The 12,625-nt window shown below is 41.5% G+C and overlaps 1 protein-coding gene across 5 annotated transcripts in view; it reads right to left on the bottom strand.

Moving 5' to 3' along the window:
- Nucleotides 1-12,625, bottom strand: part of THRA (thyroid hormone receptor alpha) — a 169,831-nt gene that overhangs the window by 46,964 nt on the left and 110,242 nt on the right. For 3 of the 5 annotated variants that reach the window (XM_032236929.1, XM_032236928.1, XM_032236930.1), the window contains exons 4-5: nucleotides 8,756-8,854; nucleotides 8,516-8,644 (exon numbers count right to left, since the gene is read on the bottom strand). The exons of 1 other annotated variant lie outside the window; for it this stretch is intronic. In XM_032236929.1, the coding sequence (XP_032092820.1) occupies nucleotides 8,516-8,644; nucleotides 8,756-8,760 (134 nt within the window). In that variant the 5' untranslated portion in view covers nucleotides 8,761-8,854. The remainder of the gene's footprint in view (nucleotides 1-8,515; nucleotides 8,645-8,755; nucleotides 8,855-12,625) is intronic. One more of the 5 variants, XM_032236932.1, reaches the window with a different exon arrangement.

Below are 12,625 nucleotides of genomic sequence, written 5' to 3'. Positions count from 1 at the left end.
CTCTGCCTGAAAAGATCATTTTTGGATCTCTTTGTATGGGACAACTATGGTCCTGCATCTAATCACCAATTCTGGAGAATGGTTAGGAGATTGCAGTCAAGGTACAGATGCAGAACACCTTAGATGAACCAGAATATTAGGCCATTTTCATTTAAGATTCAAGCTCGAATATGGGATGGACACAGCTTCAATTGCCCTCTGGATAACCTTTAAAAGGATTTCAGAAATGTGTCCATCACAGTATTTTTGGATTTCTCAGCAACCCAAAACAGCATTGGCCTCTTGACCAACAGGGAGGGATTTAGAATTAGAATGCTCATTCAGTGACCATTCAAAGTTCTGGGGGCATTGAACAAGGACTTATGATGGGTTCTCATATGGCAGCTGTCACACCATCCCATAACCACATGGGGTGCTTGACAACTGGCTTGCAATTATAAATCACAGCCTTCCCCAGCCACATGACCACCATTTGTGACCTTCACTGCTGGCTTCTGATGAAAGTCAATGGGGAAACCAGCAAGAGATTATAAATGGTAATCTCTTGACCGGGAGATGCTGTGACTGCTCAGAATTTGCCTGATGATAGAAACTGGGATTGCTGCAACCACTATCATAAGTTGGTGCAATTACATGATAACATGCCTTATAATTACGTTGCGTAGCAAATGAGTTTACAGTCCCAATTATTGCTAAGAAAGGACAACCTATACTTCTGCCCTTTCTTCAATGAACAGCTCCACTCCAGGTAGGGGATGACAGAATAACCAAGGAGTCACCCTATGTGGAATGCTGCAGTTCGTCTCCTCTGCTTTTTTATACTTACATGAAACTTCTGGGTAGTTTGTTGCCCAAGCAGCAAATGACATTTTGTTGAAATCTTATATCTGAAGTCTGTGAAGGGTCTGGATCAGTGGTGGGATTCAATTTTTTTTTTTTACTTCTGGTTCTGTGGGCGTGGCTTGGTGGGCGTGGCGTGGGGGGACATAGCAGGGGAAGGATACTGTAAAATCTCCATTCCCTCCCCACTCCAGAGGAAGGTTACTGCAAAATCCCCATTCCAACCCGATCAGCTGGGACTCGGGAGGCAAAAAATAGATGGGGGCGGGGCTAGTCATTTACCGGTTCTCGGAACTACTCAAAAAATTTCTGCGATCGGTTCTCCAGAACTGGTCAGAACCTGCTGAATACCACCTCTGGTCTGGATGAGATGTAACAAGTTGAATGGGTTTGCATTGTTTTTACTGAGTGACATCTTTGGAATTGTCATTTCACAGGGCAGCACCACTCCTGAAAGAGCAGAATCTATGACTCTGGGAGACTTCTGAGTCTGCAGCTACTGCTTGATGGTCAGATGGAAGCTGGAGCCAGGGGACCTTTCTGCGGCAATGGTTGGTATACAAGCTGTAGGCCTACCTGAAGTACAAAGACCTCCTAATGGTTAATTCACACTGTTATCACCACTTGTCCAGATTATTACAAGGTGATTAATATGAGGCTGCCTTTGAAGAACACTCAGAAATGTAAACTGCTCCAGAATGCAGCAATGCAGGTATTGGTTGCTACAGGCCAATATGAGGATTTTCTTTTATCTATTTATTATGAATATTTTACTGTGAGAAACATTACAAAGAGCAAAACACAAGTATGATCATGATTATTTATAATTAGAAATTCTGCATGACATTAGTATCCATTCTCTCACCCCACCATGGTGGTTTTAATAACTATGGAAGGAGGGTGAAATTTTGACTTATGATTATAATCTCTGTCATTACAACTTGTAAAGGGAATAGACTCTTCTTCATTAAATAGCCTGGGTTTGTCATCCCCAGCAGAGTGAGTAAGTGTGCAGAAATGCATGTCTCTCCCCTAGCTTTTCCTTCCAAAATAAATTCCAAAGACAAAATGTCCTTTTTGGCCTAGATCAAAAACAACAACAAACGGTGACCTCAGCTGAAGCTGCACCAATCATCTGCCAGTCCAAGCACTCTCATTTGCATGTTGATATCTTATTGGAAGCTGTGGTGCTAAATGGAATGAAGAAGGCGGAGCAAGGAGGACACCCTGTTGGACCTTTTTGCAACCTGCAGAAAGTACTGAATTGGGAGGGGGAGCTCTGCGTTTCTGTAATTTCATACACTTCAATTTTAAAAAATCCCCACCTTATTTGCAAACTCTTTTTAAAAAAACTTGGCAAAGAGGAATGTTTTTAGTGATTTCTGAAATCACCTAATAAGACTGAACTCAGGTGGGTCTCTTTAGGTAAAAGGTCCCATGAAGTGGTAACAGATAAAATCCTATGAACAAGACATAAATGCATCAAATGCAGCCCAAATGCCTGGGACCAAGAGCAGGATTAAGAGCAAGAAAGATGCAGCAATAGATAATATAATACATAGCCATAAGCCCCTCAAATGGTTGTTAGAGCATGAATTATTCTGAAAAGGATTTACAAGAAATGAGAAATAGCTCTCATTCAGCAGCCACAGTGTCAACTGATCACGTGGAAGCACTATTTGCTTTGACTTGACTATCCCAATTGTGGTGGGAAGAACCATATGTGCCAATTTTATACCCTGGAATATGTTTCTTTTAAGATACATATTATTTGAGATTTCCATACCAGGAATTGCTTGAAATTGAAGGTAACAGCAGCGAGGCTCCCTATAAAATACTACCCATTAGGTAGAGCAATTTTACCCTAGATTCAGGAATTGAATCTGGGAGATAACTTCATGTTTCATTTCTTTTTCTGCTAGGATTCCCCATATTTTTAGTCTAACCCCAAGCAAGATGACTATTTGCCTGAGCTCGGATTGTACCACTCCTCAAACAACAGGGAGGAATTTGCACAATTTAATACTTCTCCTTAGAGAAATACTCCCTTAGCATGAAAAGTTATATTTAAGAGAAAATGAATTCATTTTGCCCCCACCCCCCTTCCCAAAGACACACATCTGTTTACATGAGGATATTTATAGATAAATGGAATGGAAACCCTCAGTGATGTTAGCTCCCATCTATAATACAAAGTGATCCAGCCCCCAATGCAGGTTTATGCGGCGGTAAGAACCAGCACTTGCACATCTGTCTCATAGGCATTTCAACAGAAAAATATATATCCGGCCGAACATAGGCTTAATGCTTGAATTACAGCAGCAAAACATGCAAAAAGAAAAATAGGAGGGGGGAATTAAAGCTGTTTGTCAGGGAAGCAGCCCCAAAGCAGCGCAGGCTGGCAGAGTGTACGTGCACTCTTTGAGCAAACATTACATATCAGCATGTACACAATGCAGCTTCTAAAAAAAGACTATCGTGACTGCAAAGTTGAGGGGGAAAGCAAGACTGGTACGACCAGACTGATACCCCTCCCCATTTCTAAAGCACCCAACAGGATGTCCTCTCATCCACGTAAAGCTTATAGGCACGGCTTGTACCAGGAGTTCCTGGAACCAGTGCCAGACTATGCTCTCTCGGCTGTTCCTCACAACGGCTTGCATGATGGTGCTTGGCCCTCTGCCAGGAAAGGAGGCCAGGACGGCACCTGAGGACAGTATGTGCCAGCAGCAGAACACGAAAGAAAGGCACAGAGATTCTTTCTTATAGCTTTTGGGATTCCCCAGAGAGGATGGAGAGGATAAGAGGAAGAGCAGGGAATGCAATAAATTGTTTTCATCTGGGCGCCGCCTGCTTCTAGGGAAGGAAAAGAGGCAGAATAGCCCTGTGAACTCCAGGGGTGGGAAGGGAAGAAAGAAAGACTTGGAAGAGATTTTGATCTGAAATATTTGTGTGCTAAAACTGAGACAGTGAGCTTTGGCTGCCAAGTTCAAATCTTCCCTGAATGTAAAATTCAGTAAGATGTTTGAGTGATCACCATCTCTTAAATTTAGAGTTGTTGTTATATGGCCATTATGGGATGGATAAGGCAACCCTGTGTGCCATGCATATTTTGAAGAGAAAAACAAGAGTGTTTTGTTATATATACAGAAGATAAATATATATGCAGTAGCTACCCGCCCCCCCCAATACATGTCCATCTTTATTCAGCTTCTATCAAACAAGACCAAAACCTGTTCACTCATTGCACAATGAGCTAGTATGGAAAACTGGATATTCAATCCATATATAGTCACTTTTTTGGGATGGGACACTACAGAAATCAAATAAATAAATAAGGTGATAATTGCTCAGATAATGGCTGTGAAGAGAATACCCTATGTGGAAATAGTTCTTTTTATGGTGGTCAAACTCATTTGAATAAAATGTGAATCAGCCCCTGTGCCCCCCCCCAGAGGTGGCTTGCCAATTTCTTTACTACTGGTTTAGATGCACTCCCGTGTGCGCTCGCACATGTGCAGCAGCATTCAGGTGGGTGGGCGGAGCCTCCTGCCACCACTACTACCGGTTCGGCCGATTCAGGCTGAACTGGCAGCTACCCACCTCTGCCCCCACCTTTATGAAAGAAGGATACTAAAGAGTAATGGATCTCTCAGATGGGCAAAACAAAGAACAATAGAGCATTTTACCTCAAATTTTTAAGCAAATTCTATTCCTTAGTGTTTGTGTGTACTAGTTAATTAATCAATGAACTAGGTGCTCAAAACCTAAATAACTCAGGACACGTTATGTCAGCATATGAAAACTATCACCAATCAGAAGACCAAAATCCCAAAACCAAACCCATAACCATTCTGACGGGAAAAAAACCATAAAAAAGTACCTCCACAATCATCCTATTCTCAAGAACTGGAAAAACAACAAAGTTTTCAATAATTTCCTGAAGCATCATATGGATGGGATCCACATGGATTTTGAGGACAGAGATCAAAATGCCCAACAGAGTAGGTGTGCTTCTTGGATTGTGTAACATGACATTGCTTAATTGACAGGACTCATAAGTGTACTCACCCTGCTAGATGGAATTGGACATGCAAGGACAACTGGAAACAAGCTGTGCATCAAATCGTTAGGTCTATGACGTGAAATGGCTTTAGCACCTTGAATTGAAAATGGAAACCAACTGCCAACCAGTGCAGTTCACAAAGCAGAAGGTTTCATGGCCATAACATGATACATCCATGCCCTTGCTGCCACATTCTGGATCAGTTATAGTTTTAGAATGGTCCTTAGGGGGAGCCCAATAAATAGCATGATGCAATAGTCCAATCATGGCTAGGGCATAAGTGACAGTCTCAAGGTCCTCTAGGGCCAGCAAAAGCCATGAAAGTATCTGTGTGAAGGCCCCCTTTGCCACAGTCTTGGACCTGTGGCAAAGTGGGCCTAGGAGCTGAGAATCCAAGAAGAAAGCCAAATTGTGCACAAATTTCATATGGAGAACTGCAACCCTACTGAGAATCAGCAGTGGAATCCCTCTAGATGCAGGAGAGCCCTTTGTCTTGTAAGAATTGAATCTGAATCCTGTACATGTCTTCCTTTCCAGACATTTATAGCTTCCAGACACTGGCTTAGGACGTTGATGCATTGCTTGGCTGGCCAAGTGTCAAGACTGTTGGGTATCATTCACATATTAATGATATGTGATCCCAAATTGGTAGATGACTTCACTTAGCAGTTTTATGCAGATACGTAGAAGGGGAGAAAAGTGTCAAACTCTGTAGCACCTCACAACTGAGGGTCCATGGATGTGATCTCTCCCACTTACCAATACCAACTGAAGCCAATCATAGAAAAAGGAGGAAAATTGCTGCAAAATTGTGCTTTCCACCTCTAAATCTTAAGGTCAGTTCAAAAGGATTGAACAATTGACAATACTGGAAGCCACTGAGGGATTAAGAAACACGAAAATAGATACGTTATACCCATCCTAGCTTAGACCCAGGACATCAACAAGAGAGACCAATGCTATCACTACACTAAATAATTCTTCCAGGGTCCTTTTGAGCTAGAGACCAATACCATTTCCACCATATTGCCAAGAAAGGGAAGGTTAGAGACTCGAAGATAAGATTCAAGTCTGTTTTCTTGCAGACAGAACGCACCCATTTCCTTCAAGATTGAGGGAATCATTCTTCAAAGAAACTCACCACATAACATCACCACATAAGCCACAAGCCATCTTTTGGGTGTCTTTAGCCATCCAGGAGAGATCTGGATCTAACAAGCAGATGGGTGAACAGAAAGGCTAAAGAAACCTATCCAGTTTCTTAGGAATCACAGAATCAAAGTTGCTTCAAATAGCAGTAAAATTCCTTGTCCTGGACACCTTGAGTGGGTTATGTCCAATCGGAATCCAGATGTTTGCAAATCGACCAAGTAACAAGAATATTCCCCACAGCAGCTCTGCAGGTAGTCCTGCAGCCTTCCCCAGCAGCCGCAATCTCCCTAAGCACGAATGCTGGTTAAACATTTGGCCACTTTTATCACTATAATATCTAATGCAGGTTCTTAATCATGCTTGACTTTGGCCACCTAATGAGAAGGAAGGACTCACTGGAGAAGAGCCTAAAGCTGGGAAAGACTGAGGACAAAAGAAGAAGGGGACGATAGAGATTGATGTTGCTGGATGGAGTCACCGAAGCAGTCAGTTTAAGTTTAAATGGACTCTGGGGGGATGGTAGAGGACAGGAAGGCCTGGAGGAACGTTGTCCATGGGGTCGCGATGGGTCGGACACGACTTCACAACTAACAACAACAATAAATCATGCTTGATGATTTTATATCTTTCTCTCATAGCACATCAGGCATCTCATTTAGTTGCACTTCATTTGATGGAACTCCTCAGAAAACCAAGGCATGCCCAGCAGAAAAAGAGAGACCTCAAAAGAGCAGTTTAACCTGAGTCTCCAGTTGCATGTCTATTCTGGGTTGCAACTAGAACCTCAATTGAACTGTCCACTACAGATCCAGAAGAGGATCCCCTAATTTTTTTTACATTTTACACAAACGTGTACTCTGTCATGTGCAGTAAGCGAGCACCATATTTTTTGGAGTATAAGACGCACCTTCCCCCTCCAAAAAGAGTGTGGAAATGTTGGTGCGTCTTATATACCGAATACAGCCATTTTTGGCCTCCTGAAGCCCCACCCCCGCATCCCATTTTTGTGAAAAATGGGCCATTTTTTGCAAAAACAGAAGCGTTTGTGCTTTCCCCCAGGCCCCAGAAGCACTCTGCAGGCTTCAGCGGGATTGGGGGAAGGCAAAAAGGGCCCCGTTTTTGTGATAAACAGTAAAAAAAAAAAAGGAGGATTTTTCACAAAAACTGAGGTGATTTTGCCTTCCCCCAGCCCCCAGCAGCACTGTGCAGGAGAGTGGATTTTATTGATCATATCAGTCCCATTTAATTTCATCTCAAGATAAAGGATCCAAGGCAAATTTAAGCCCCAGTAATCCTCATTTGAAAATTAAGCAGAGGTCAAGTTCCTGATCTGAACAGAGGGCAAAGGGATTTGTTGGCAGAATTTTAGGGGAAGGCTGCTGAATATAAACACATATCAGGCAAAATCTGAACAAATACAATCCCTTGGATTCTCCCAACTCTTGCAAAATCACACATTTTGGGAAGAGGTCAATAACCAGTTCTTTGCAGCAGGTGGCAGTGTGGCTTACTCATATTAGCTCCGCCCAGAATATGATTGGAGAAAAGTGTATCCTAGTCAGAATAATCACTAACATTACTAAACATTTTATTCATTTGCTCATTGACATTTCACCTAGCATTGGCTGTGTCTTATCAAGTCCATATTCAGAACCACAAAGGTTAAAAAGGCATATCATGATGGCTGGGCTTTGCATACAACATGCAAATTAGTCAGTGGAAAGTCAGTGAAAGGCTCAATTATAGTCAATTGTTTGTTTAGTTTAATCAATATTAATTTTCCCCCCTATGGGTGGAATGTGTGTAAGACAGTGGGGGGGAGGGAGGTGGAGGGAGAGGGAGAGAGGGAGGGAGGGAGAGAGAGAGAGGGAGGGAGGGAGGGAGGGAGGGAGGGAGGAGAGAGAGAGATTATTTTGAATTATTTTCTGTCCTCTAGCTCATATACATCATGGACATAGAGACTAATCCATATAGGTACATAGAAAAGTCTAAGATCCATATATTACCCTGCTTCCCCGAAAATAAGACCTCCCTGGATAAGTTCAATCGGGCTTTTGAGCACATGCTCTAAAATAAGCCGTCCCCAAAAAAATTAGCCCTCCCCAAAAATATTGAAACACTGCAGCAGCCATGAGGTGTCCATGCTCACCTCCTGCACCTCAAAAATAGTAAGACCTCCCCAAAAATAAGGCCAAGTGCTTATTTCGGGGATCAAAAGAAAATAAGATCCTATCTTATTTTGGGGGAGACACGGTATACATATCTCAGGGTATTTATAAATGAGCTGTAGGAAGAAAAAATGATTGCCTCCAAGCTCTTCAGCTATATCATACAGTTAATTTCTGTCCTTCATACTCTCGAGAATGAGAAAAGAGCTTCTCTGAAACAGGAAATACTTTATCCTAATATTACATTCCTGGGTGAATTAATCATGGTGGTCTTAGGCAAATGTCTCACCTGTCTTTTAGCCAAGCCCAACCTTCAAAACTTTCCAGGAGTGATGGGTATTGAAGTTGGGTATTTCTGAATGATGTCTGATTAGATGAGTTGGAGGTTAGGGTAACCTGCTCATGTGGACAAGGTAAGCTGAAAGACATTCATACAGAAGGCTCTGATTCCATTTCTTCCCAATAAATACCCTGAAATAAGTCATTTACATTTGGAATTGCCAATTATCTGTTCCTTGAATTGAGTTACCTCATTCCTCTAATTGTAAAGGCCAGAGTTGGTTGTGAGAACGAGACCGGCTAACTTCAGATATGTCACCTTGAGCTCCTTACACAAAGAGGGAATTACCTGTATGATCAAAAGAAATATTAACATATATTTCATTGTGATGAATTTGGGCAAAGTGGGCTGCCCCAGAGAGTGGGGCAAGATTTCCACAGACTAGAGGATGAGGCATTGGCAGGTATCAACCCAACTTTGAAGTCAACCATTGCTCGATTCCTTGTGTTGTTATTAAATAGAGCCCAGAGTGCTCTGTGAGTGTGTTCATTTGCACTTCTGTTGGCCATTAAGATTGTGAATGCATGTTCTTTTAGAGTCTGATACAATACTAATGCTTTGTGTTTATACGTGTCTGGCATGCCAACTTTACCATTGGGGAAAACATTGGTATTGCCCTTTTTCAGATCGCTGTCACTAGTTACACAGTGCAAAGGTTGCATGATTGCTATTCAAATCTATTCCACATGACCTTTATCTGCAGATCTCAATTTCTTCTGGCATGATGTTGCCTAATTAGATCCTCCCCCCCCCCGCCCCCCAAGAATGACTTATGGAACAGGGATGCCATCTAGTGGCCAGGTGTGTTCATCACCAGAAACTAACCACATACAGACAGATATATCTGGAGGTGGGAGGGGAAGTGCCTGGAGGAATTTTATAGGTTACCACTCACAAGATGAGGTCTCTCTTCATGCTGCTGGAAAGCTCATAAATGAACATTGGTTTCAAATACTAAAGCACAGAGCCTGAAATATAATTTAAAAATTAGATGGTGTCCTTCAGCATCAACCCATTTGTACACAACAGAATACATTCTCTACTTAAATGTATGTGTACAAAGAAACTGAGAAACCATGAATTCTAGTTCTGCAGGTGGATGCCCTTGGGTCAGACACAGGAAGGAGGGAATAACAAACCAAACTGGAGAGCCAGTTTGGTCTAATGCAGAGCTAAGTATTGTATGGCTTCTGGGCCATATCTGGCCCTTTGGCTGTCCCTGTCCGACCCACCCATGCATTGAGGTGAACTGGAACTTAGAAAACCACTTGCAGAAGGGCAAGAAGAGAAAGTACTGCTCTGTGCCACTTTCCCCTTGGCTGGTGCAGTCTGAGGAGATGATGGTGATGGCAGCCATTGTGTAAAGGGACCTTGGCTCAGCCACCAACCACCGCCTTCTTGAAGTGAAGCTTTGTGGACAAGCGAGTGGAATGCAGCCAGCAGCTATTGGTTCAGCCCGCCACAACAGTTCCCATTCCTCATGTGGCCCTTGGGAACATTAATTAATTACCCACCCCTGGTTAACCACTTCTAATGGTTAAGGCACCAAGTCAGAAATCAGGAAACTGTTCTAGTTCTCTTAGATGTTAAAGTGATCTGGATGACTTTGGGCCAGTCACTTTTTCTCACCCAACCCTTTCTCACAGTGTTATTATAGTATTGAAAATATGAGAAGGGAAAGGAATATGACTGCTGACTCTGAAAATCGAACATGAAGGGTGGAAAAAAATACTTTTCTAAGGCATAATATAATATAAATCAGGTTTGCCACCACCAACAACAACAACAAAAAAAAAACCACCAAAAGAATTACAGACTATTACCATCGGTTGATTCACATTTCCCATCCAGGATGGAAACAAAGTTTAAAAAATAGATAAATGAAGACTTTGGTTGCCTTTTACACCTGTCTTTCCAGGTAAATCTCTTTTTAAAAAACTATCAACAATGCAATGATATATAGGAGAATTTAAATGCACAGAAACATAAACAATGGTGCTAATTTTAATCATACATACATAAATAAAATACTTGGAATCCATGTGGTGTTTTCCCTACATTGTTATAGTACACTTAAAAGTTGATAGTAACTATGATACACACACACACACACACACACACACACACACACACTCTATAGCAGGGAACTCATGGGAAAATTTGAAGTGATGTTCCCATTTTTGCTTCCATCGTTTGGGAACAAGAGAAGAAACTCAGTTACTGACACAATGAGTTTTGATTGTGACCTAATTTCATTTATTAAAATTCTTTTAAATTAAAAAAAAAGGAAAGTAAGCAGGCTGCAAAGCGAAGGCTGGCTTAAGCATAATCCTTCTTTCTAACAATGCTTCCCATACAGACCCCTGTGTCATAGTTAGAAAATAAAAAAGTACATGTTGTCACATATAGTTTCATGTACTTTCTTTGGGGTATGAGCTTTCTAATATATATATATACACACACACATATACAAACATATACACACACACATACATATACATATACACATCCATCCATCCATCCATCCATCTGCATTAGAAGCCTGCTCTGGATATACAGTTCTACCATCAACACATGAATCACATGGTCTTCTTGGAGAGACTTGGTTAGCTTTATCCTTACAGATCTACACCAGTCAATACAGGTATTTTAATTTTAATTTGGAAAGAACGTTGCTCCATACGGTGATCTCTAAATATCAGGCAATTGAGAGTTTTTTTTAAAAAACCAAATTGCTTTTACATGGTTTTTAAAACTTTATTGTTGTATTTTATACATTATATTAAATTTATATTGTTAAAAGTTGCCTGCAGCTCCATTGGGTGGAAAGATAGAATATAAATCTGACAAACATATCACACCATGGTCTGAACAATCCTTTCTTCTGGGGTTATCTGAGTTTCTTGCTAGCCCCCAACTAATAGTGAAAAAACTCAAAAGTCTATAAAGAATTTCATTTTAATATAATTTTTTTTGTACAATTCTAACCCCAATTCACTTTCTTCTACCTTTATAGCCTATAGCAATTTACTCACATTCTATGTTCCCACCAGGTTCTTTTCAGTTTTCTTTTTCCATTCTTACCTTGATTTCTCCATTTAGCTCAGATTTATCCTCCAGACAGAGTCTTGGCAGACCCAGCACCAACTTCCAACTGGGCAAAGAACGAATACTGAAAACTAAGACCGGCAGCAGTCTTGAGGCTGAACTACCAGCTACACTCTTATCAAGAACAGAAATGATAGACCTGGAGACTGCATTTGCTCAATTAGAAGTCTGATGTGTGTGTTTTGGGAGGGGGGGGGGATACATTCTGAAGGACAGAAGGTACACATGGATTAAATTAAGTTACTCCCTAACTTTAACTAACACCCTAATTTAAGTTATTTCCTAAGTACCTTCTCTGCCCTTCCAATTCCCTGTCCTTCCAATTCCCTGTCCTTCCAATTATTGCAAACAAGAGCAAAAAAACTTAATTCTTAAGAGATTTGACAGTATTACATTGAAGGACCTTGAGCAGAATCAGAATTTCCTCAGTCATTTATAAAAACAGAAATTGCCTTTTTTGTGAAGTGATCACCATGAGAAAATGGCAAAAAGGAGAAAGCAAAAACTGTGTTGTAAACTTTAGGATTTGAGAGATGAGAGAATTCCAAAACAGTTTGGTTCCCCATCCTTGCTTAACTATCCTGGCTGCCAATACTTCATGCCAGCAAAGTCTGGGCAAACAGAGGCAGCAATACAACTGCCTGACAGACAGACAGTCTCAGCAGCAAAAGACACCTGCTGCGTTGTGGGGCTCAAGAGGGTCCAGTCCCTGCCAGTGTCAGAGAATGGGTTCATTATCCTAACTATCCCCACCTCTACTTGGCACTTCCAGATGCCACAGACAGAGGGATAAACAGACCCAGCTTGCAGCCTGGCACACATGGAGACAAGCCCTTCTTAGGAGTGGAAGTAGACAAAATCACAGTTGTTCTGTTTAGCAAATAAATGGGACCAAGAACCACACAATTCTCTCCCTTTCTCACTCATACACATAGCCACACAAGCATAAAC

This window comes from Thamnophis elegans, chromosome Z (assembly GCF_009769535.1).
Source record: "Thamnophis elegans isolate rThaEle1 chromosome Z, rThaEle1.pri, whole genome shotgun sequence".
Taxonomy (NCBI): Eukaryota; Metazoa; Chordata; class Lepidosauria; order Squamata; family Colubridae; genus Thamnophis; species Thamnophis elegans.
This window is presented reverse-complemented; position numbering and strand designations above follow the sequence as displayed.